At 38.5% G+C, this 27,470-nt stretch overlaps 1 protein-coding gene across 3 annotated transcripts; it reads right to left on the bottom strand.

Annotated features, from left to right (window-relative positions):
- Nucleotides 1–955: 955 nt before the first annotated feature.
- On the bottom strand, nt 956–22,892 carry LOC115217137 (5'-3' exonuclease PLD3). Of its 3 annotated transcripts, none has more exons than XM_029786749.2 (10): nt 22,741–22,892; nt 14,552–14,676; nt 12,732–12,912; nt 11,658–11,781; nt 8,808–8,941; nt 6,970–7,167; nt 5,586–5,725; nt 3,124–3,286; nt 2,003–2,105; nt 956–1,341 (listed from the first exon to the last, which is right to left on the bottom strand). In XM_029786749.2, exons 2-10 carry the CDS (start codon nt 14,635–14,637, stop codon nt 1,181–1,183), a joined length of 1,290 nt encoding a protein of 429 aa, XP_029642609.1. In that variant the 5' UTR covers nt 14,638–14,676; nt 22,741–22,892; the 3' UTR covers nt 956–1,180. The 3 variants fall into 3 exon arrangements, with proteins under 3 accessions (XP_029642609.1, XP_029642610.1, XP_036363216.1); XM_029786750.2 differs by lacking the exon at nt 22,741–22,892 and adding an exon at nt 20,819–20,948; XM_036507323.1 differs by lacking the exon at nt 22,741–22,892 and adding an exon at nt 16,735–16,770.
- Nucleotides 22,893–27,470: the final 4,578 nt, after the last annotated feature.

Raw genomic sequence — 27,470 nt, 5'->3', positions numbered from 1 at the left:
CTTCCACACTCGGATGGTGTTCTTAGCACCCTACTAGCACAGGGCTCGAATGCCAATAACGCGACGCTGGTAACGATCACATAAGGAACAATTAATCTCTAAATATGGCGGATACCTGTGAAAGAGGAAGATGTGGGATGAAGTGATGAAAACTGATCTTCATTCAGATGCTGAGCCTCACAAAGGAGATGACAAAGAACTGGGGCAATTGGCGATTTGCTGTGTTTGAGAAGATCCACCCAACTGAGTAAAATGAAGGCCATAAAGGCAGGTGTTTCATATCTGTGCACACCCACCCTACAATCTATCCCTGAGAAATCTCTCCTCCACATCCCATTTTTCTAAAACCCACCACTGTATTCTCCTCCCTTCAATCCCTCATGCACACAATATGTCCCTCTCAAATCATTTCCGCACAGCATATCCTCTTAATACCCCTTTCCCCTAAATGTGCCCATTCATAACATTCTCCCCTCTCCTTTCGCAATCTCACAAACTTACCCACCCACTCTCCAAACCCCAGTCCCCTTCACTGTACACACTTTCCATTAATTTGGTTGTATGCCCCATCACATCACTATCTTGAAAAGACATGTCAAGCTAAGTAACAAAGTGCTTACCCTTGCATACAGGCTTGTCCCCTGAAACCCTCTCCAGCTGAGCATCCCTAATTTTGTGGGCTCGTAGGTGGTGGTACCATGTAAAAACCACCCATGCCAGTGCTGTATAAAAGCACCCAGTACACTCTGTAAAATGTTTGGCATTAAGAAGGGCATCCAGCCATACAAACCATGCCAAAACAGACTGGGCCTGAACAGCTCGTCAGCTGGCTGGCTCCCGTCAAACCGTCCAACCCATGCCAGCATGGAAAGTGGACGTTAAATGATGATGATGATGATGATGATGAGAATGAGTGGATGTTTGAGAAGTTACAAAATGGAAGTTGGTATACAGCTGACACTTATGACAAGATTGTATTTATTTAACAAGAAAATGTTGTGATGATATTTTTACAGAAATCTATGACAAGTTCTGGTAAATTATTATGAATTTAGAAATCAGAATAATTTAGCTGTTTTGTTTCCTTGAAAGTAAGAAATGATAACCTGTTGAATTATTGTAATATTACACTTGAGTATAAAATTATATTTTGGAATATTTATTGACATTTATTCTGAGATTATCTTCTTTTTACGGGATGTGAATATTTAGAGTTCCAGTCTCTTTGAAAGACATCTTCAAGTTGCTGGCGCAAATTTGGTTTTTTTGTATTTGTTGGTCTGACAATTATTCCCAAACCTCCTGTGGATGTAAAGTAATCACCGCTCCAGTTGGACGTTCCTGCAACAAGTAAAAGAAATATAATACAATTCTTTCCAGTTTGTCAAAATCTGCATTTAGGAATTAAAGAAGAGTGAAATAAATAGAATACTACAAAAGGATAAAATGGGTTCGAATCATTGATGTTCTGGGGTGTGATTAATAAAGTGGTTACCAGGAATTTGATAGAAGCAGATAGCATAAGTGACTGGGAATTGACAAATGGTAGATTAATAGTCATAAGAAAAAGAAAAAAACTTTCTCTGCATTTGAAATCATCATCATCATCATCATCATCGTTTAATGTCTGCTTTCCATGCTAGCATGGGTTGGACGATTTGACTGAGGACTGGTGAACCAGATGGCTACACCAGGCTTCAATCTTGATCTGGCAGAGTTTCTACAGCTGGATGCCCTTCCTAATGCCAACCACTCCGAGAGTGTAGTGGATGCTTTTTATGTGCCACCGGCATGAGGGCCAGTAAGGCAGTACTGGCAACGGCCACGCTCAAATGGTGCTTTTTACGTGCTACCTGCACAAGAGCCAGTCCAGTGATACTGGCAACGACCTGCTCGAAATGAATTCAAATTTCTGCTATACAGGTAACAACTGAATTTCAGAGTTCATAATTGTTTTAACTTCTTGAAAAAAACCCCAAAAAACAAATGAAAACTATCTTACCAATATAGGCATCAGTATCCGTGACCATATATTTGTCATGGTTAACACGTGCAAAAGGAATCTTATCCTGTTCAGGAGTAAAACTTGGAACGTGGAAGAATTTCTGAAATTGCAAAAGAAATAGCAACTATTGTAGATAACATTATGTGAAAGAATCGTGATGTTTGTTGGCGGCATGCATGATGAGGGCAGAAAATTTGGTGAACATTGAAAATATGAAATGAGTTTAACCTTTTGGAGACAAAATGTTAATTTACATCAAAAGGCCGAAGAGAAGTCATCATCATCATTTTAATATCCGCTTTTCCATACTCACACGGGTCAGATGAGATTTGTTGAGATAGATTTTAATATGGCTGGATGCTCTTCCTGTCATCAACCCTCACCTGTTTTCAAGCAATGTAATATTTTCCCAAAGTGGGGGGAAAATGTTGTGAGAACTGATATGAAAACGATAAACTCCACAGTTTTTGTTTTTTATTTTAATTTTAAAAAATTTTTATTTTAAAGCATTCACTCATTACAAGGTCCTTAGACCACTGAAAACGTGAGGGCCATTAGAATAAAATGGACGCTAGAGAGAAGTCATTAGGTGGCCATGTGCATCAGACTTAAAAGACTGGCGGTCATATCGAAGAGGAAAAGACTGGAAGGGGATTCCAAAGTTCAGAGGTGCGAGGGAAGAAATTGGTACCGTAAAGGGCTTCACAACACTTAGGAGTTGAGATATTGGTTTCAAATTTTGGCACAAGGCCAGCAATTAGGGGATAAGTCAATTACATTGACCTCAGTGCTCAACTGGTATTTATTTTATCAATCCCAAAAGGATGAAAGGCAAAATCAACCTCAGCAGATGCTGACGAAGAATTTGAATATAAAAACATTGATACAAGGAAAAAAGGACTCTTTCTTATTGAAAGGAAAATAACATTCTGAAATTCACAGCCATTTAAATATTCTTTCCTACTCTAAGCACAGGGCCTGAAATTTTTGGAGAGTTGGGCGGGGGCAGTCAATGAGATCGACCCAGTACACAACTGGTACTTAATTTATTGATCCTGAAAGGATGAAAGGCAAAGTCGACCTAAAATCAAAATACATTGAAAACACAAAGTACATACCACTTGAATTCTAGCTCGTCCAGTACCATTCAGAGCAGCCAAAGAAGTCAGGTAATTGTACACACTCGGCTTTGTGTGTTTCCACAAGCTACACATCATGAAGACTTCAACACCTTTGTTAAATGACACAGTTCTGAGGGCATTATCAATAACTGGCCAGAATCTGGTAATGAAAGGAACAAAAAGTTTTTAAATTATATTTTGTATCGCACTGGTATTGAATAAACTATTTTGTTGTATTAGGATGAGTTCAAATAATTTTCACATAAATGGATAAAAATATGTCAGTTAAAAGAATGTTGCTAAGTTACTAACTCCACACACATACATTCATTCCTTTGTTTTATATCAGTATGAGCAACCCACCACCACCGTCCAATGGATGGTGCTGAGTTGTCAAACATTTTAACCAAATTTTCTCAAAACAACTTGTTCGACCGTCCCATAGGCTTCCCCTTTGAGAAACACTGATTTAACCTAAATTTGAGACACCAGCAAAAGAAGAAATAAAGATAGACTTTTTTCCTATTCAAAAGAAAAACGATTTTATTTGGCTTTATTGATCACATTCTCACCTGGAATCGATTTTTGTAATTTTTTCAAGACTTATACATGCCCTGATATCGTCGGTATCTACATATCAAATTTGAGCGCAATCGGATGGAGGATGCCCGAGATCCTAGAAGACACACACACAGACAGAATGGATTTTATATATTAGATTTCCATCATAGTATGGGTTACGTGATTTTTTTTATTCCACTCATCTTTGAAAGTACAAAGCTAGCAGACAATTTCCTCAATAAACATCACCATCTGTAGGTCAGTTCTTAGGGCTCTAGCAGAAGACACTTGCCAAGATGCTGAGGGATAACACTGAACCCAAAACAAAATGGATGCGAAGTGGACTTCTTAACTTAAAGACTATACGTGTGTGTCAATATATACACTCTTTTACTCGTTTCAGTCATTTGACTGTGGCCATGCTGGAGCATCACCCTTAATCGAGCAAATCGACCCCAGGACTTATTCTTTGTAAGCCTAGTACTTACTTATTCTATCAGTCTCTCTTGCTGAATCGCTAAGTGACGGGGGTGTAAACACACTAGCATCGGTTGTCAAGCGATGTTGGGGGACGACACAGACACACACACACATATATATATATATATATATATATATACATACACAACGGGCTTCTTTCAATTTCCGTGTACTAAATCCACTAACAAGGCTTTGGTCAGCCCAATGCTGAAGACACTTGCCCAAGGTGCCATGCAGTGGGACAGAACCCAGAATCATGTGGTTGGTAAGCAAGCTATTTATCACACAGCCACCCCTGAGCACACACACACACACACACACACACATATATATAAGGGTAAAGACCCCCTTTGGTCATGAATGACCATGGGATTACATCTAGAAAGTTCTCTTCTGAGGCACAAGTCTGGACAAGGTTGTTTATGGATGACCAGCTGTCGCACTTGCATACCAACCTCCTCTCTCCATGCCACCCATGTTATCCAAGGGAAAGGCAAAGGGGCCGACACAGCTTGGCACCAGAGACATCACAATTTATTTCTACAGCTGAGTGAACTGGAGTAACGTGAAATAAAGTGTCTTGCTGAAGAACACAACACACACCCCAGCCTGGGTATTGAACTCACTACCTCATAATTGTGAGCCCAATGCTCTAACCTCTGAGTCATATACAAACAAACATATTACATATATTACAAGGTCTGATCAATAAGTATCTGGACTGTTGCCATAGTAACGAAGTTAAAGCCTGCTGATTGAAGCCACTTGGCACAGATTGAGCTTGAACTCTGCTGTGCATTCAGACTAAGTTTTAATGTTCTAGTTCACTTCTACCGTTCACAGCAGTGCTTGGAAGGAAGGTGTGTAGCGTGTGATCGTTGCATTGACTGACCATGACAGAGAAATTTGTCATGGCGATACTTGTTCAGAGACCTACACAAAGTTGCAGAAAGAGTATGGGGAGGAGTGTATGAGCTGCACACAAGTGTATGAGTGGTTCAGATATTTCTAAGATGGCCGAAAATATGTTGATAGTAACGAACGTTTTAGGAGGCCTGCAATTAGCAGAACTGTGAAAAACATCACAGATATGCATGTAGCTGTGAGGGGAAATCATTAAGTCACCACCCATGAGTTATCATGGGATGTGCAGATTAGTTATGGTTCAGTGCAATCGATAATCACTGAAGATTTGGGTATGAGATGCCTGTCTGCCAAGTTTGTACCAAAACTGCTTTCAGCTGACCAAATGGACACTCGGAGTTTCAGTTGCACAAGAACTTGATAGTGTTGAGAATGATGAAAACTTTGTGTGGGCCCCTGAGCAGGGATCACCAAGCTTTTGGCAAAATTTGATGCAGATTCTCTTTACAAAAGTGAAAGAAACTAAAATAGTGATAACATTAACAGCAACTTACTTTTTAGGATAAGTGTAGATTAGAGCAGGAGCATAATCCATAACAGCAATGTGGATAAACTTCTTAGCAGAATGGATAACGTCCAGAATTGCATCGATGTCACCTGTTCGTCCATTTGCACAGAAAGGTGGAGGCGAACTCTGGAAGAAAAAATGGGTTTCAATTCATATATTTAAGAAATAATATATTTTCTGAGATCATAAAAAATTTTGAAAAATACTTCCGGAGGAAAGAGTTTTATGGCTACAAAAAGGGGTTTTGTGTGTTCCTTCTCGAGCCACGCCTGGCTCATAGGGCCGGTTTCTGGTTTCCTTGGTGTATAGGTTCCCTACCTGGACGGGACACCGGTCCGTCGCAGGTGAGCTGCTAGATGCAGGAGGAAAGAGTGAGAGAAAGTTGTGGCGAAATAGTCAGCAGAAGTTCACCATTACCTTTTGCTGGAGCTGCGTGGAGCTTAGGTGTTTCACTCATAAACACACACACATCGCCCGGTCTGAGATTCAAACCCGTGATCCCTCGACCGCAAGTCCGCTGCTCTAACCACTAGGCCATGTGCCTAGTAGATAGGTGGGTGGGGTGAATACAAAAAATTCCAATGATTCCAGGATGGGGCGGTTTCACACCCACCCCTTTTTTGTGAACATAAATAGGGGTTTGCGACATATTAGGAGGTCAGGTTACTTGATTCCATGCAAAAAATCTGAGTTTTTTTTCTTGTTTCTTAGTGAAAATCATGTGGGTTAAAATATCAAAATTTACCAAATTTTTAACTTAATTCCTAGAATAGAATAGGCGTAGGAGTGGCTGTGTGGTAAGTAGCTTGCTTACGAACCACATGGTTCCAGGTTCGGTCCCACTGCATGGCACCTTGGGCAAGTGTCTTCTACTATAGCCTCGGGCGGACCAAAGCCTTGTGAGTGGATTTGGTAGACGGAAACTGAAAGAAACCCGTCATATATATATATATGTATGTGTGTGTGTATATGTTTGTGTGTCTGTGTTTGTCCCCTCAACATCGCTTGACAACCGATGCTGGTGTGTTTACATCCCCGTAACTTAGCGGTTCGGCAAAAGAGACCGATAGAATAAGTACTAGGCTTACAAAGAATAAGTCCTGGGGACGATTTGCTCGACTAAAGGTGGTGCTCCAGCATGGCCACAGTCAAATGACTGAAACAAGTAAAGGAGAGCAAAGAGTTGTTTGTTTTCCTGAAAGTAGATAGAAACAAGTAAAGTGATGTGTTTTGTCCAAGAGAGTAACTTACGAGAAGCCAAGGGTGAATGTATAACTTATTTCTCTATAAACTTAACAACTTTGACACATAAGTGTTTTTGGTATCTTAGTGTTTTTGGTATGAAATAACCTTTGGCAATAGAAACTTACTGACAAATATGTATTATAATTGGTTCCATTGAAATTCACATTCAGAGGGTTGGTTTTATTGAAGTGAGTACTGTAAGAGTTTGGCCATACACTGGGCAGTTTCTCAGTTTTACTCAAATACCAGTAGACATCAAACAGCTTCCCCATGTCTTGTGCAAGAGAACTACATTTGGTGACTATGGCACCCATTTCTTTTATCTGAAAATAAACAAATAAAATACAATGTCATTTTTTAAAAACTTATAATATACAAAAAGTGAATAATTTTTTCATTGTCTTGTTATATTATTTTTCAAAATATTTTTTACTGGCAGGATTCTTCATATCTCATAATATTCTTTTAAGTGTTTCAGTCATTTGACTGTGGCCATGCTGGGGCACTGCCTTTAGCTGAACAAATCGACCCCATGACTTATTCTATCAGTCTCTTGTCAAACTTCTAAGTTATGGGGACGTAAACACACCGATGCCAGTTGTCAAGCAATGGTGGGGTGGGGTGGGGGATAAATAGGGATGCACACACATGCATACACATACGACAGGCTTCTTTCAGTTTCCGTCTACCAAATCCACTCACAAGGCTTCGATTGGCCTGAGGCTATAGGAGAAGACACTTGTCCATGGTACCACATAGTGGGACTGAACCCAGAAACATGTGATTGGGAAGTAAGCTTCTTACCAAACAGCCATTGTTGCACCTATATGTTTAATTAATTTTCATTAAAAAGTCATTTGTAAGTCATATTTTCATATTGTCATTGCTTCATGTCCATGGTTGCACCAACCCAATAATATGTAAACCATTACCCAATAATATGTAAACCATTAATATCATCATCATCATTCATTATCGCTTTGACATTGACTTTTCCATGATGGCATGGGTCAGATAGAATTTGTTGAGATGATTTTTCTATGGTTGGATTCCCTCCCTGTCACCAACCCTCATTTGTTTTCCTAGTAATGTAATATTTTGCCATTACCTGACAGGTGTTCATGGAAGATTGGAACTGAAGGATATCTGACCTGCTGTTCTTGAGGAGACTTATTGAGTCAAGTACGTCAACACCAACATCAAAATAAAAATCAAATGGAAATTGTAGTTAAGACACCTGTGCTGGTGACACGTAAAAAGCACCGTCCGAACGTGGCAGATGCCAGCGCCGCCTGACTGGCGTCCGTGTCGGTGACATGTAAAAGCACCAACCAATTGTGGCCGTTTGCCAGCCTCCCCTGGCACGTAAAAAGTACCCTCTACACTCATGGAGTGGTTGGTGTTAGGAAGGGCATCAAGCTGTAGAAAAACTGCCAGATCAGACTGGAGCCTGGTGCAGCCTCTATGGCTTCCCAGACCCCGGTCGAACTGTCCAACCCATGCTAGCATGGAGAACGGGCGTTAAATGATGATGATGATGATGATGATGACAGCAACACTCACAACTATCACATGATGTCAAGGCAAGGAGACAGTAACACAAACCTCCTTATATACAAGGGCTTCTTCCAGTTTCCGTCTACTAAATCTACTCACAAGGCTTTGGTCACCTTCAGTAGAAGAAACTTACACAAGATGACGGGCTTCTTTCAGTTTCCATCTACCAAATCCATTCACAAGGCTTCGGTCGGCCCGAGGCTATAGTAGAAGACACTTGCCTATGGTGCCACATAGTGGGACTGAACCCGGAAACATGTGATTGGGAAGTAAGCTTCTTACCAAACAGCCATGACTGCACCCATGGTGGGACTGAACCTGAAACCAACTGGGTGGGAAGCAAACTTCTTATCACACAGCCACATCTGAACCTAACACACAAGTTGGAAAAAGAAAAAATTCTTACTTGAGTGAATGAACGCCAGTCAAGGTTATTACTTCCAACATAAAAATGCTTTCTGTCTACAAGCCACATCTTGGTGTGCAAAATTCCAGCGTGCATAAGTTTTGGCACATCTAAATTCCGAACAATTGCAGAAGCTAAAGAAAGAAAAAGAAGAGAGAAAGTAGAAAAAAAAAAGCAATTAAAATCATATCATTTCCAAATTAATTATTCCTACTGTTTCCTTAATCATTTAGTGTTTGCATTATTCTGCCAAAATTAATCCTTTTTTATCCACATTGCCTTGTGGAGGCACATGGCCTAGTGGTAAGAGCAACGGACTCACAGACAAGGGATCGTGGGTTCGAATCTCAGACCGGGCGATGTGTGTTTTTATGAGCGAAACACCTAAGTTCCACACGGCTCTGGCAGAAGGTAATAGTCAACTTCTGCTGACTCTTTCACCACAACTTTCTCTCACTCTTTCCTCTTGCATCTTGCAGCTCCCCTGCGACGGACCGGCGTCACATCCAGGTGGGGAACATATATGCCAAAGAAACCGGGAAACCGGCCCTTATGAGCCAGGTATGGCTCGAGAAGGAACAAACAAAAAACACATTGCCTTGAACTAATCAGGCATTATCTTGGTGCTATGAGATTTTGATGAGGAAGCTGTTCATTTTTAAAACGATATTGTAGGGCTGGTGTGAGAGACCAGATGTGGCCAGTTTGAACATAAAACAGGCAGAATACTTTTGGCCGGATATGGCTGGTTTAAATGCTAAAGGGTTAATCAGTAAAGAGCAGAATCGGTACATACTTCATCCGCCTTTTGTGGCACCAGTTAACCCCCAACTTCTTCTTGGAACTACTTCCTATGCACAACCACCCATCATTCTCATTATCATCCCTTCCTATACATTTCGTACCGTGAAGGTGCGTGGCTTAGTGGTTAGGGCATTCGACTGACGATTGTAAGGTCGTGAGTTCGATTCCCGGCGATGCGTTGTGTCCTTGAGCAAAACACTTTATTTCCTGTTGCTCCAGTCCACTCACCTGGCAAAAATGAGTTGTACCTGTATTTCAAAGGACCAGCTTGTCACACTGTGTGTCACGCTGAATCTCCCTGAGAACTACGTTAGGGGTACGCATATCTTTGGATTGCTCAGTCACTTGCACGTTAATTTCACGAGCAAGCTGTTCCGTTGATCATATCAGCTGGGACCCTCATCGTCGTAACCGACGGAGTGCTCCTCCTTAATTTCGTACCAATCACCCCCTTTCTTTGCCTGCAGTTAGCTTTCCTCCTCCTCTGAGTTACATTCTAGACCTGCCACACTTCATCTTTAATAATTCTCATATCTGCTAACATTCTCAATACTCTCTCATACCCCTATCAACGACCCCATTCCACCATTGTCACCTCATTCCCTTTAGCCAGCCTTACGTATCTCTGACCTCCATCTCTGTCACTGCATATTTCTCTACTTTCTGATCAGTCTACAGCTTTATGATAATGTTCTCTGTTGCCGCAAAGGTGGCAAGCTGGCAGAAACGTTAGCACGCTGGGTGAAATCCCGAGTGGTATTTCGTCTGCCGTTACATTCTGAGTTCAAATTCTGCCGAGGTTGACTTTGCCTTTCATCCTTTTGGGGTCGATTAAATAACTACCAGTTACGCACTGAGGTTGATATAATCGACTTAATCTGTTTGTGTGGAGGTGTCCGAGTAGCGTGGCTCAATGTGTACACCTAGGAACTGACAGGCGAAAGGAGCACGAAATTAGAATTGCGTTCGCTTTATATGAAGGAAGAACTGGAAGACCTTGACTTCCACGTCATCCAGAAGTTAATTGAAAGCTTCTAGAATATCCAAGAATTTTCAAGAAGGTCGAGGGAGATTACTCTCATTAGATCCCTTTTCCCTTTTGCTTTCCTGCTTGACCGCCAGGGGTCACTACAGGACAAAATGCTTGATGGCGTTTCTACTGGCTTTTGAGGTTGACTTTGTGTTTCATCCTTTTTGGGGTTGATAAAATAAAGTACCAGTTGCTGCATTTGATTTGTCCTCTTCCGTCAAAATTATTAGCCTTGAACCCTGCAATGGACTTGTGCCCCATTCAAAGGTAATGTTATGATCTCAGTTGATTATACACCATAAAAACAAAACAACCAGCCTTATAAATTCCAGGGCTTGAAATAAACAAGAAAACTTTAACATTGAATATCATTAAATGGTCTTTGTCATCAACTTCTGAATGTACATTGGTGTTGCTATCTCTATCAAAGTCCATCATCCAAATAAGGACAACTCACAAAATTTAAAAGCAGACCAAACCACAATATAGGAAACACATGCTCTGACTGTCATTCCGTACTTCTCACAGTCACACATCATCATCATTTAATGTCTGTCTTCTATACTGACATGGGTTGGACAGTTTGACAGGGGTTGACCAGCAAGAGAGCTGCACCAGGCTGCAGTGTCTGTTTTGGCATAGTTTCTATGGTTGTATGCGCTTCTTTATGCCAACCACTTTACGGAGTGTACTGGGTACTTTTTATGTGGCACCAGCCCAGGTGCTTTTTATGTGGTGCCAGCATGGGTACCTTTTACATAGCACTGGCATGGGTGATTTTTATGTGACACTGGCCCCAGGTGCTTTTTACATGGTACTGTCCTAGTGCTTTTAATGTGGCACCAGTACAGGTGATTTTTATGTGACCCTAGCATGGATGCTTTTTCCATGGCCCCTGCACATATATATTGTTCGTTCCTGGCTGAAGGAAGCCATTGAGGGTTCAAGACTGGCATAGAAGAGAAAAGTATTGAAGAAAATTTTACACTAGAATGAAACATTTATGATAAAGTTACCTTCTTTGCTGAGGATTTTTGTATCAGTATTAGGAAATCGTGGGTTCGGTTTATTCTGAACAATTTTTATTGTAATTTTCCTATTCTTTCCAGCATCAATGAGTTTTTTAAAGATGTTCTCTCCCTAAAGTAAAAGAAAAGTTATATACAACTAAAAAAATAAAATATAAACACACAGCTAAAAATGTTGAAGTTATAATCCTAGAAATGTAGAGAAATAAATAGATTTATGTAATTCCAAGACTACGCAAATGTCAAAATTGACATTTCCCAAACTGACCGTTCTATCGTGGAGAAATGGCACTTAAAAATCAGGGAAACAAATATATAACAAAAGGAATCATGCTAGCTTCATTTCTTTCGCGCCTACGCATGTCCTCCGTATTCACGGCCCATGTTTCACTGCCATGAAGCATGGCAGTTCCCACACATGCGTCGTACAATCTACCTTTCACTCTGAGTGAGAGACCCTTTATCGCCAGTAGGGGAAGAAGCTTTCTACATATCCATTATATTTTCATTCTTATTTCTTTACTGCCCACAAGGGGCTAAACACAGAGGGGACAAACAAGGACAGACAAACGGATTAAGTCGATTATAACGACCCCAGTGCGTAACTGGTACTTAATTTATCAACCCCGAAAGGATGAAAGGCAAAGTCGACCTTGGTGGAATTTGAACTCAGAACATAACGGCAGATGAAATACCGCTCAGCATTTCACCTGGCGTGCTAACATTTCTGCCAGCTTGCCACCTTTTTGTGCCAAAAAATTGAAATCAAATGTACATTATTATTTTTGTGAATAGCTTTGTTGCATTAACAAAGGGATGTGGGTTCAAGTCCCACATGTACTGGAAAGACTACTTTTTTTCTCCTGAGGGCTTATATGTCCCATTATTCGACTATTTTCCTTAATCATTTCCATGGTGATCGCTATAAGCTTAAAAAAAATACCATTATTATTATTATTTTTATAGATGATAATATATACATGCAAGATGGTGTTGAATAAATTTTTCAGGATAATAAACATAAAAAGCAAATTAACCAGAGGTAGAAATATGAACCCTTACTTGCCAAGATGACGAGGAATTGTATACATCTTTTGCTTGCAGTGACCAGTAAAAAGAGGCTATTTCAATTGTATGCTTAGCATTTCCAATCAGGGACATGATGCCATCATAGGTAGTCAGGTGTGATGGTGAACCTGCAGGATAGGTCAAGTTTTCAGGTACACTCTCAGCTAAGGATATCCTAGAAATAAAGATACAAAGGTCTTTGATTAGTCCAGTTGAGAAAGCTTACCAAATCTATCTGATAAATTGACAGTTATGTAATATAAAATCACCACCGCCACCACCACCACCACCAGGCTCCAGTCTGATCTGGCAGTGTTTCTACCACTGGATGCCCTTCCTAATGCCAACCACTCCATGAGTGTAGTGGGTGTTTTTTACATGCCACCGGCACAGGGGCCAGAGGAGGCTGGCAAACGGCCATGATCGGTTGGTACCTTTTATGTGCCACCGGTATGGGTATCACAACTACAATTTCCATTTGATTTTTATTTTGATGTTGATGTACTTGACTCAATAGGTCTCCACAAGCACAGCAGGTCACCCGACAATCCAAGGTAAGCACAGCAGGCCGTCCTGTGAGTCATGAACTCACTTCATTTGTCGGGTCTTCGCAGTCACAGCATATCTCCAGAGGTCTCAGTCTTTCATCACTGCCTCTGTGAGGCCCAACGTTCGAAGGTCATGCTTGACCACCTCATCCCATGTATTCCTGGGTCTACTTCTTCCCTGGGTTCCTTCAACTGTTTGGGAGTGGCAAACTCATCCATCCGTAGTACGTGACCATACCAACACAAACGTCTCTCCTGCACGCCATATCCGATGCTTCTTATGCCCAACATTTCTCTCAGGGCGCTTACACTCTGTCCTGCATGGACACTGATATTACACATCCAGCGGATCATGCTAGTTTCATTTCTTACGAGCCTACACATGTCCTCTGCATTCACGGCCCATGTTTCACTGCTGTGAAGCATGGCAATTCGCACACATGCGCCGTACAATCAACCTTTCACTCTGAGTGAGAGACCCTTTATCGCCAGTAGGGGAAGAAGCTTTCTACATATCCATTATATTTTCATTCTTATTTCTTTACTGCCCACAAGGGGCTAAACACAAAGGGGACAAACAAGGACAGACAAACAGATTAAGTTGATTATATCGACCCCAGTGCGTAACTGGTACTTATTTAATTGACCCCAAAAGGATGACAGGCAAAGTCAACCTCGGCGGAATTTGGACTCAGAACGTAACGGCAGATGAAATACAGCTAAGCATTTCACCCAGCATGCTAACGTTTCCGCCAGCTCACCGCCCTATATTTTCATTCTTGTCAAATTTTGGTAAGTGCACAATTTGTCGTGGCATTACGTGCGTGTCGTAAGCGAGTGTCAGTGTCATGCCAGTGGTAGTCTTTCTTTCCAAAGTTCTGTGAAATTGTAACTGGTCATGGGAAAATATATCAGGTTTGCTTGGGAACAGGTGAGGAGTGATAACAGGAACGGCATCAAGGTGTAGAAAATCCATTTCAATGAATTCCACCTGAACCATGCAAGCATTTGAAGTGTGTTGTGATTTTAGTTTTGATCACGTGATTTTGACTGTCTTCATTGCTGCCATATGCCTGCAGTTGATTTGCTCAACTAAAGATGGTGCTCCAGCATGGCTGAAGTCAAATGACTGAAACAAATAAAATAAAAGAAAGCCTGATCAAATCATGTTACTCAACTATTGAGTATTACTCAACCTATTGAGCATTACTGAGCTATTGAGTCACCTTTAAAGTATGAAAAAGTATTAAAGTCATCTGTACTTACATACATTCTGTATTCATCTCATCAAACAGGAAGCTGTATGAGCCTAACACACTCAAGTACAGGGAAAATATAAGCTGCAAAATCATAATGGTCCTCCACTCAGCCGATGAAGTTTTCCACAAAAACTATAAAAAGAGACAAAGAAAAGATGAATTTTGAAAATTTGAAATACTGTACCCCATTGTTAAATAGAGTGATGCAGAAATGGGTGTTCGTTACTTGAAACATTTCTATCAATTTTGGGAGGTTTTTCTTACTTTGGACAGGTGTTGTCTACTACAGCCTTGGACTAGCTAACCAAAGTATTGTAAGTGGATTTGGTAGACAGAAACTGTAAGAGCATATCATGTTATATATATATATATATATATATATATCATCATCATCATTTAGTGTCCGCTTTCCATGCTAGCATGGATTGGACGGTTCAACTGGGGTCTGTGAAGCCAGAAGGCTGCATCAGGCCCAGTCTGATCTGGCAGTGTTTCTACGGCTGGATGCCCTTCCTAACGTTAACCACTCCGTGAGTGTAGTGGGTGCTTTTTATGTGTCACCTGCACAGGTGCCAGACAGAGCTGGCAAACGGCCATGGACAGATGGTGCTTTTTACGTGCCACTGGCACAGGGGCCAGGCGAGGCTGGCAACGGCCACAAACGGATGGTGCATTTTATGTGCCACCGGCACGGAGGCCAGTCAGGGCGACGCTGGCAATGGCCACGATCGGATGGTTCGCTTACTTGTCACCGGCACTGGTATCACAGCTGCAATTTCCATTGATGTTGATCGACTTCGATTTTGGTTCTGCTTTCTGATTTGATTTGATTTGACTTGACTTTGATTTTCACTTGTTATATATATATGTGTGTGTGTGTGTGTGTGTGTGTGTGTGTGTGTGTGTATGTATATGTAGGTGAGGGCGCGTGGCTTAGTGGTTAGGACATTCGGCTCATGATCGTAAGGTTGTGAGTTCGATTCCCGGCGACGCGTTGTGTCCTTGAGCAAGACACTTTATTTCACGTTGCTCCAGTCCACTCAGCTGGCAAAAATGAGTTGTACTTGTATTTCAAAGGGTCAGCCTTGTCACTCTCTGTGTCACGCTGATTATCCCCGAGAACTACGTTAAGGGTACACGTGTCTGTGGAATGCTCAGCCATTTGCACGTTAATTTCACGAGCAAGCTGTTCCGTTGATCGTATCAGCTGGGACCCTCGTCGTCGTAACCGGCGGAGTCTAAGAAGATGTATATGTATATATATATATACAAAATTTAGAGGATTGACCTCTAAAAGTCGACAGCCTGTATACTAGAAATAGATGTCAAAATCGCCATTTTCCATGGAGAATGTGTTCTCAAGAAAAAATTCAGCAAAAAACCAAAGCGTAAAAATAAGCAAAACAAATGAAAATATACGGAATAAAAAACGATTACCTATGTACTAATTAGTTTCACTTTTTAATAATTTACGTATATGAATACATAAACATCTGCAAGATAATCAGCATAGTCTGTCATTTATGAAACACAATTTCTGGAACTAGATACAGGGCGCTCGACCGAGATCCAGCATTGCAAAGAGTTCCACAAATTATATTTATGTGTATCCTTTCAAATGCCTTCACTTTGGCATTTGAAGTTCTATATTTAAGAGATGAGGAATTATTTACATTATTTACATTTGACAGATATTTGTCCTTATCTTGTTTGTTGTTAACACAATGTTTCAGCTGATATACCCTCCAGCCTTCATCAAATGTTCTGGGGAAATTTAGAACCTGGGTTCTCATTCCTAAGGTATTTTTCGATATTATTATTATTATTATTATTCTATGTTTGACTTTTGCTTTATATTTGTAAGAGACAACAGGTTGGAAGTTCATGTTGTTGTTATGCCTAGTGTGCTATATATTTGGGTTTTTTTTTTGGTGTTGTACTAGTGAATGTCTAAAAAAATTATTATTATTATTATTATTATTATTATTCAGGTCACTGCCTGGAATCGAACTCGGAATCTTGAGGTTAGTAGCCCGCGCTCTTAATCACTACACCTATATGCCGCAATATGCCCACGGGCATATAGCATAGTGGTTAAGAGTGTGGGCTACTAATCCCAAGATTCCGAGTTCAATTCTAGGCAGTGACCTGAATAATAAAAATAATAATAATAATAACATTGAAAAATACCTTAGGAATGAGAATGACCATTTAGTACAGTTAGATTAATCTGTCTTCAACTGTCTCAGTCTATCTCTCACATAAATGCCAAAAGGTTCATGCTCTCTCTATATGGATATAAATTCTCCACTTTGTGGTCTTAACAACTATATATGTATCGTAACTTTCCAAGTGTCATCTGCATTGCTTTTTTGACCTTTGTCTGTTGAGATGAACATGGATCACATGCGTAAATATATTGAAATGTTACATGACACCATCGTTTATATTCAAGATGTGTCTGAACTTTATGTCGAAATAACTGTCATCAACATCATCATCATCATCAGCATCTAACGTGTTTTCTATGCTAGCGTGTGCAAACACACACAGATAAATAGCCAGACAGATAGTCAGACAGACGTAAGGACAGGCAGACAGACAGATAGATAGGTGTGGGTGTGTGTTTGTCTGTAAAATAGAATATTGTAGCTGTGATGAAGCATAGAGCAATGGTGTTTATTTAACAAAGCCATTTAGCAAACATATTTGGTGCTAAAAGGAATGCAAACAAGAGCAAACCAATCCAAACACACACCAACACACACATTGTTTATTTTACAGGAGTTGTTTATTTTCCTGGGATTTAGAAAGATATGAAATATATTGTTTTAATGGTGGAATTCAAAGCAGATAAAGCTATAAATAGCATAAAGAATATTTGGTCAAAAGTCCCTTGGATAGAAATACGGCGAAGGCTTACATGCACACAAACACACGTATATATATATATACATATATAACACCAAGTAAGATAGGGGTTATGGGTGCAACCCACCAAGGGATAGTATTTATCCAATATACTGTTGGTAAAGTACCCAGATTCTTAATACATAAATGTTTTTAATTGCAATGCAATTAACTTATTTCTGGTATTAAACGGGTGAAGGTAAAGAAATATTTTAATGTTAATTTATAATATAAATAAGAAAACTGAACAAACTAAATTGTTTCTCCATTTTCTTATTTGTATTATATATATATATATATATATGGGTAAATTGTTGATATTTTATATTTTTAATTTCGCACGTGTGCATTCTTTGTTTTTGATTTTGTCAAGTACACAGTATAGTAGGGTCAGTTGGATACCCTCTGTGAGAAGAACAGCACCATGATGCAATTCACTCTACCAGAAATTTGGAAACAACATGCTGTACTGCTTGGCATTCATGCTGCGAGCTCCAATGTGAACATTTCTGAGTGTTTGGGTGTCAATCTGAGGACATGTACTGAGAGTGATAGAAATCAAACATCCAGTCAACATCATGGTGTTTGGAGTGATCAATAGTGATGGTGATGTTATGCCTCCATTCATCTTCCCACATGACTGACATCAAGTGCCTGGAGGAGGTAGTGCTGCCCTGAGTCAAGAGGGTGGCTGCTGCAAGACAAAGTCTGGCAACAGCACTCTACACGATGCCACACAAGCAGGAGAACCCAGTCATGGCTGTCAGACAATTTCTGCAACCACACCACCCCGAATATCTGGTCACTTAACTCCACAGACTGCAACCCCTTTGATTATTATGTGTGGGGCCCAGTTGAACAAGAGACCAACAAAACTCCTTGTAACACCAAAGATGAACTGAAGGCAAGGATTATGGCAACAACATTCACCAACTTAAACAAGGAAACCATCCAGAAGAGTTGCAGGAGATTACAAAGTCATTTGGAGGCCATAGGTGAAGCCAATGGTAATTTTAGTGAATAAATTTATTCTTTGGAATTTCAAGATATTTTTATGTAATTTTGGTAAACATATCTGTTAACATGAGATGTCAGTGTTATTTTCATTTTTGCATAATTTAGATGACAGTTTATAAAGATAGATATATATATAAATGTCTTTATATGTATGTATGTATGTATATATATATATATATATATATATATATATATATATATATATATATATAGATACACACACACACACATACATGTGTTTATGTGTGCGTGTGTATATATATATATAATATATATACACATATATAGATATATAGATATATATATATATATATATACATGCGCACACATACACACACACATATACATCTACCACATATATAGAAAATCGGTGTTTGTTTGCTTATGGTGTTGTCAGCTAACTCCTCCTACATAGTTTTATTGATTTTGATGAAACTTGACACATGAGTAGAACTCATGTCTAGAAACCTCGATACATACTTAGATTGTTGAAAAAGTCGATAATACAGCCCCAGGAAGGGACTTTATATCTACCTCATATAAATAATTTTCTTTAAACACTCAAGGGAAATAACTCATTTCATTGTGTATATTTGATTACTTTGAATATTGATTTTTTTTGTGTGTCCAACTTCTAATTATAGAACTTTTATACTTTATTTGACACACGAGTAGAACTCATGCCTGGAAACCTTGTGACATACTTAGATTGTTGAAAAAAAGCGATAACAGGGCCCCTCCAATGGATCCTATCAACTACATATTACTAGTATTTTATTTAAACAACCCAAGGGAAATAACCAATGCCACCTGCAGTTTTTAGCAAAGTGATCAATATTTAATTCTCACAATCAGCCAACTTAGTTCTGCATTTCACTACTCAGAGTTTTGAACTGCTAAATATTATTATTGCACTTCCTTAATTTGAATCTTAAATCTTAAAGATTTCATTCATACATTTCTATACATACATACTTTTTTGAGTGTCCATTACTCCAATAATTCTGCATTTTTACAGTTACGCCTTTTCCATGTAATGTGCATATGCATATATACGCTCCTCATGTGTATGCAGTTTCGTTCTGACATAACTGTAATAACTTTAAGATATATTGATTGTAAAATTATTATTCTTATAACTTTCAAAATTATCTGTTTATATTTTATATTCTATATTATATCTAATATGAATAATATAATGCATCTAATATTAATAATATTAGTATTAACTGATTATTATGTATGCTTATGTATGTACATTTAAGTATATATATAAGTATTTAAATATGTGTGTATTTTTATTTTTTTATATATATATTTAACATTATGTACTTTCTAAAATCTCTGACAAAGCCTAGAGAAACACCCAAGTACCTCAATTTCATCTACTTATTACTTCAGTCTACTTGAGTAATAAAGGTAGAATGAGGTATTTTTATCTATTGGCTGAAACAGCTGTAAGATATTTCCCCAATTTATATTCATGTATGTTATATTGTAATAATTACTGGTATCCTTATATATTAATATATTTTATATCTTATATGTAAAGCATAATATGTTATACATGTATGTATATTCTTGTAATTCTCATTTTAGTAAATAAATTGACATAATATAATGTCTAAAAGTTGATGAACCACCTATTGATCCCCTCCATTTTCTTATTGCTATATATATATATATATATATATATACACACTAGCAGTATTGCTTGGTGTTGCTCGGGTTTGTTTCGACCCTTTAGAATTGGAATTTTTGAAAAGTAAAAATTTTGCATTATGTAGCTTGTTATTCTCTTTAAGTGAACATTTTCCTGGTTGAAATTCACCGAAAAATGGCGACACTGCAGTAAAAAAATCGTAAAAAATAAGGATTTTCATAGAAAAAAAGCACCTTTTTGATGTAAAAAGTTTTTGGTATTAACATGGTCCGATTTGAATTTTTTCCTCTACGGAAGGAAGAGCAAGCCTTCTTCTATCATACTCTCAATTTTGGTCAACTTGTGCCGCAGGGTCTCGGAGGAGATAGAATTAGTTGAAGGCTACCAAACCTGCCATACACTGACAACTTCAGTTTTATGTATATATATATATATATATATGTGTGTGTGTGTGTGTATATATACACACACACACACGCATATCCATATATAAGCAAGCTACTTACCACACACCCACTCCTGCGCATTTGTCCCATTTTGTATGTGTATATATATATATATATATATATATATACACACACACACATACTCTTGTTCTAGGTATTCTAGAATGTCAAGTACTATTTTTTCCTGTTAGCATCGTCACACACACACACAACTAGTTAAGTAAATAGTTTTACCTACTGTGTAAAAGTCGACACCGACAAACACCTCACTATTGACAATTATCGTGGCTTTGAAATAAAATAGAGCAGAACTGAGGGAGACCTTATTGCATACAAAGCATACTATTGTCCCCAGTTTAGAATATCGTCAGGGACAGTTCAGTTGTTTACAAAACCTCAATAATCCTTATACTCGTCCTTCCTCTCCTGACACACAATATAAATAAATAAATGAAAAGGCTGAAAGAAAATTTCCTACAAACGAAAGACAGAGAATATATTTTCCCATGACTAAATTGTTTCAAATTATGACGTATGGCTATGAATTTTGAGGATAGGAGACAAGTTCATTAAATTGACACAATACTTGACTGACGCTTTAGTTCATTTGACCCCGAAAGGATTAAAGGCTAAGTCAACCTCCGCGGAATTTCCTATTACTAAATTAATAATTGATGAGAAAATAATTTATCAGAAACTTTAACGGCGGTCCTTTACAATATTTGAATGAGGCGACGGCATCATTCGCCTTCTTTAGCCTAGTGTAACGGAGGAAGAAGGGGGCTATTTTAGCCCTTTTTTCATTTAACAATCAGCCCTTTAAGGCTTCGAATTGTAAAAAAAAAAAAAACAACAAAACCTCATTATTAGAGAATAAAATGATAGGGTTCGATATAGATGGTATATGCATTACTAATTATTATTTTCAAAAGTGCAAGGGGTCATTTTATACTTTGAAATGGTTTGAAAGTGGATTATGGAAATGTAAAAGCTACTTTGAAACTAAATTAATGTGTAATTTCTAAGTTTTACATATGCAGATTTTTTCCCCTGGTTAGTAAGTAAATAAAAATTAAAAGATATATCGGTAATTAAAAATATTTCCCCATTAGGGCATACTTCTTAATCAATAACCCAGTTGGGGATTCTTTTTAAATTCTTTCCAAGCACCAGTTCTTTTTCAAATTGTCACCAGAATATTTTCAAGTTTACCACTCCGATGAAGTTTAACTCGCTGAGGACAAAAATCACATTCAATTCATTTTTAGTTTTCAATAAAAACCAAAAGTTATAGGCCGCGTGGCACCATTCATTACATCAATAATCGATCAAAGCTGATCTGGGACTAATCAACAACAATAAGCATTCCATTTTTTTCCCTTTGTCAACTCCACTCTGCCATTCTAGGCAGTAACTTTCGTTTTCTTTCTGTCACACCGCACTCCTTAACACCCTTCATAGATCTGTCTTTCAGGGACGGTTTTAATCCATCTAGCTTTCATTAGCAATTATATAATTCTATTCATATCTAGAATGCATTACAGGGAAATCAATCAATGTCAGCATTTCATTTGGTTATTCTATTTTATCGATTTCAGAACTTTGGCTTTGGCAGGATTTGAAGCGGGAACGTGGACGGTTTTCACTATATACCGCAAAGCATCTTTCTCACACACACACGCACATGAGAGAGAGAGAGAGAGAGAGAGGTGGGGATTAGACAGACAGAGTTAAAGTTGGTGCCATGGTAGGATCGTTAAAGAATCGGACAAATGGTTTTCGATATTTGGTTACGATACTTCGCATTCTGGGTACTACTCGAGAACAGTGGTCGCGGTGCGCGCACTTCTTAATCTTTTAAAAGAATCCCCAACTGGCTTATTGATTAAGAAGTATTTAAAACAAAGTAAATAACACACAAAAACACAAAGTAAGGATCGACTAGTCACGACTAGCTAGCGCGGCACCGGGACACTGTTCTCAAGTTGTACCCGCATTCTGCGTTCAAATTCCTCCGAAGGCAATTTCACCCTTTTTTCCTCCCGAGATCAATAAAGTCCCAGCATCGTTTACATTTCATCATCACAGACAGGCAATCAATAATATGAAGAAATTACAACAACAACACAAAACAACGAAAATGAAACTATTTTTCCTCACTTCTCTGCACTTTCTTTTTTGGTGACCGGGTTACAATATCCCAACGTGATGAATGAGAGCAAACCGGAGTTGGTTTAGTTTCTATTAACAACAAGTGCGAGCACGTGATTTCCAGGCGAACTTAATTGTTGACGAATGTCAACATAACTTAAAAAGCAAAATAATGTTTGTATTGGTTTTATCTTATCTCAACAGATTCGTGAGAAAATGGAAAATTCGAAAGAAAAAATAAATCAAGTTATCGTCATATATTTTATTTAGATAAAGAATTTATTTAGATAAAGAATTGAAGATGTATCGAAGCAGCCACTTCTAAGCCTATTAGAATTTGATTCTATCTAATTCAATTAACTCATCATCACTATCATCATTCTTTTATTCTTTTATTTGTTTGTCATTTGACTGCGGCCATGCTAGAGCACTACCTTTAGTCGAACAAATCGACACCAGGACTTATTCTTTGGGATCTTTAGAATTTTCTCAAGAAAGCCAAGAGAAAAAATGTTTTATAAATACATTCTACCAGTATACGAAGTTTAAAAGTGCTTAGTTACAAAGAAATTATTTTAAAAATCTGCCGGTCAAAGTGAAAAGATCCATTCTTTGTAAGCCGACTACTTATTCTATTGGTCTTTTTTTATCAAACCGCAAAGTAACAAGGACGTAAAGAAACCAACATCGGTTGTCAAGTGATGGCGGAGGGACAAACAGACAGAGTTAAAGTTGGTGCTTATGGTAGGACGAACACAGACACCCACATACACATATACACACACACGACGAGCTTCTTTCAGTTTCTGTCTACCAAATCGACTCACAAGGCTTTGGTCAAACCCTTGGCTATAGCAGAAAACACTTGCCAAAGCTGCCACGCATCGGGACTGAACCCAGAACCGTGTGGTTGGGAAGCAAGCTGCTTACCACACAGCCACTCCTGCACTCATTTGTTTCCTGAGTTTGGCACGGGTTGGACGGTTTGACAGGCGCCAACAGACCAGAGGACTACTGACTGTGCCAAGCTTCACTGTCTGCTTTGGCATAATTTCTATGGCTGAATAACTTTCCTAATGGTATAATTACTTTAAAGAGAGTACCAAGTGTTTTTTTACATGGCACCAGTAAGGTCATCAAGTAACTTGCGAGCAAAGACCCCCATTTGACTAAGGGGAGAGGTCACGAAAGGTTAAAGTATGATAAGGGAATAGCAACTGGTGGGTTGCAGTAGAGGAGATGCTTGGCTAAGATAAAACTTACTTGGAAGTGGATGCGTGGCGTTCGATCTTATAATAACAAATTAATAAATACAACATATGCATGTATACATACATATATGTACACACCTACATCTATATGTATATATACATGCATATATGGGTATAGGACACCAAAAAACGTAGAAACTCAATGAGAAACGAAAACAAAAAACAAAACCATGGGAACGGACTTTTTGAAACGACGAAAAAAACAGAGTATAAGACATCCAACACAAGGAATGAATCTTTTCCTTTTGATGGACGGAATTTCTAGTTAACTAAACAATTTGAAACTTCGTATACTGGTAGAATGTGTGAAAAGAAAGGAAAAGATCCCAAGGAATATTCGAAGCAGGGGCGGCTGAAGAAGGGGAATATTCCTTGTATTGGATGTCTTGTACTCTGTTTTTTCGTTGTTTGAAAAAGTCCGTTTCCATGGTTTTGTGTTCGACGTTTTTTTTTGTGTGTCCTGTACCCATATATGCATGTATATATATATACATATAGGTGTAGGTATGTACATATATGTATGTATATATGCATATGTTGTATTTATTAATTTGTTATTACATGGCTTACCCTAGTTGGAAAAGGGGAGAAGAGAGAGAATGTGTGTGTGTGTGAGAATGTGCCCCTCGTGTTACAGGGAGGGGGTATTATAAGTGAAGAGTTACAGAGAATTAGAATGGGAGTGTTGGTCAGATAGGTTGGCGAGAGGGTAAATTGAGAGTGGGAGAGAGGGAAATGTAGAGAGTGGTGAAGGTAGGTGGAAGGAGGAGGAAGGTTAGGAAGATGAGTTGTGTGGAGAGGGAGGGGGGACGTAAACATGAATTATGTACTTTTAGGAACTCCTTTTTGACTTTGATGGATGGGTCTTGGATCTTTCCAAGCCCAGCAAGTCGCTGATCATTTCAGTCCTTCTTTATCTCCCTTATTAACGTTTTTTTTTTTTTATCTTTTACTCGTTTCAGTCATTTCACTGCGGCCATGCTGGGGTACTGCCTTGAAGGGTCTTAGTCAAATAAATCGACACCAGGACTTTATTTTTTCCTTATTAAGCATCGTACTTATTCTCCGTGTGAGCAGTCATCTAAAAGTTTTTTGTGCATCTTGATGTTGACATAAGTTCCTTGCTTTTCCTGATGAGAAAGCGGCATAATATACTCCTTATTCCTTCACAATTAGGAATATGCAGCCTTCGAAACATATATCGAAAATAAAGGAATTTTGTTAATTCGTCGTTCAACTCCATTCTTTCATATATATATAATATAAATTTAATAAGGCTGAAAAATCGAATATCAATTTGATTAATATCAATTTAAAACCAGTCGCCTACCATATTGAAAAATCCGAAGATTCAGAAAAATTATATTACATACATATAAGGAGGATGACCACTAAGTGGACATCAATTATGCTAGATGTAGACACCCATATGGTCTGACCACTAACAAAAGATTGTTCTCAAGAAAATTCAGCGAACTCCAGAACGTAAGCGAGCAAGACAAATGAAAAGATATATGGGGGTCTACATCTAGCATAATGGATGTCCACTTAGTGGTCATCTCTCTTATATATATGTAATATAATTTAATATAGGTTAGCTGAGTTAGAGGTTAAAATAACCATCTAAGGGATAGAAGTATCCATTATACTACCTGCATATTACCTACGTTTAACCACGGGCATACATATGCAAGTATATTATGCTCAAGTCTCTTTGTATTGAATTTAATAAATAATAATTGATGTATGTTAATTGTTGTCAATCAATATTTCATCATTTTCTGTTTTCTTCAAATTTATAATAGAATATAAATGAGTAACAAAGATGTACTTGTGTCAATTCCTTACAGCCGTTTCAAGCATCTCCTTTAATTGATTAATGAAAACCTTACATCATTTGAAAGAAATCGTTCTCATCAGATGACCACAAAGTCTTCAAACATTGAGGATACAGCAATTTTCTTAACTCTAAATATTTAGTTTGTTTCTTTTGTCATATCTGTGACAGAAAGATTAGACAAAAGAAACAATGTAAATATTTTTGACTTCCATTATTGATGCGAATATGTTAAGAAAATGGTTGTATCAGCTATGTTTGAAGTCTACCAAATCCACTCACAAGACTGCTTAATTTGGAGCTATAGCAGAAGACCCTAACCCGAAGTGCTGTTGCAGTAAGACTAGACTTGAGATTTCATGGTTCAGTTTCTCAACCACACAATTGAAATATCTTAGTATTGCCTTTTGTTGTTCTTTTTTTCTTAATGTATATATTTGTGTTGACCTTTTATCTCCATATCTGGTTGTATCTTTGTGTAAACAGGGCCACCAGAAAGAAAATTTTTTCCAGCTGTCTTTTTACATTGATTATTCAATCTGCAGTTTCCTTATCTCATGGATTATAATATTTTCTTTTTTTTTTTGCCAACTTAGGTAAGCATATATGACCCTAAAGCAAGGCATCTGTTTCTATCTCTCAGTCTTACTTCATCTCATCACTTGGCATAAAGTAGCTTCTTTTAATTGAGGGATTCTCTAGTTAAGTAACTTGCAAGACAAGACTCCCTCAGTTGAAGGGTTTTTTACTTGTGAATTACTTGGTGACCCAACTGGTGCCAGTGCCACAGAAAAATCACCCAGTGCACTCTGTAAAGTGGTTGGTGTTAGGAAGGGCATGCATCTGTAGAAGCCACGCCAAGCTGACAGTGATGTTTGTTGTTGTCCTCTGGCTCACCAGCTCTTGTCAAACCATCCAACTTATGCCAGCATGGAAAACACTCTTCAAATGATGATGATGATGACGACTACGATGATGATTTCAGTTTTATATGTGGGAGAGAGAGAGAGAGAGGGAGAGAGAGAGAGAGTGTGAGAGAGTTAAGCTTTTGTAGCAAAAATGAAACCTTATATAATCGGCTGCAGGGTCAATTACATGCACTGAGCTGTGCCATAGTTACATTATTTTGCTCAACAGCATTGTTCATAGTCTTGGTTGGTCATGTTTGGGAATTCAGCCAGAAAGTGGAATGGTGGTTACTTCTCATAGGACCCTATGGAGGATTTTCTCGAGGACTCCTTTCCGTCTGCCAAGACCCACCCAGGATTAGTGGGCAGAGAAAATGGATGGATGGAAATCTGCTACTTTGAACTGTCTTTCTTTTATCTTCTCGTTAGGAAAAAAAAACAACAAAAACATTGCCCGTGGCCTCTTACAGAGCTTCTAAGACTAACTGGGAAAGAGAAGGAGAAAGTGTCTTCAAACAGGAAACTTGTCTTGAATACCTGAAGCGGAGGGAGTCTCATGTTCACCCAATTTACTCAGGCTGGTAGTGTTTTCCTCATTCAACATTACAGCATATCCAATCTCTACATTCTCTTCACAGAATTCATCTTCGAAATATTTTATTCTCCCCAAACACAATAAATCCAATTCAAACACGTCGTGTGTCCTGGTGGCCAGATATTGTA

This window comes from Octopus sinensis, linkage group LG11 (assembly GCF_006345805.1).
Source record: "Octopus sinensis linkage group LG11, ASM634580v1, whole genome shotgun sequence".
In the NCBI taxonomy this organism is placed as follows: Eukaryota; Metazoa; Mollusca; class Cephalopoda; order Octopoda; family Octopodidae; genus Octopus; species Octopus sinensis.
This window is presented reverse-complemented; position numbering and strand designations above follow the sequence as displayed.

Bases quoted from the DNA above. Each gene is read 5' to 3' on its own strand.
- LOC115217137 (XM_036507323.1), bottom strand. From the start codon at position 16,755: ATGGTCATTCTCATTCCTAAG. The intron at 7,168-8,807 runs GTAAGAATTTTT...GTTTATTTTCAG, and splicing joins ACTGGCGTTCATTCACTCAA to ATAAAAGAAATGGGTGCCAT. The intron at 5,726-6,969 runs GTAAGTTTCTAT...TTTTTCTTCCAG, and splicing joins ATTATAATACATATTTGTCA to AGTTCGCCTCCACCTTTCTG.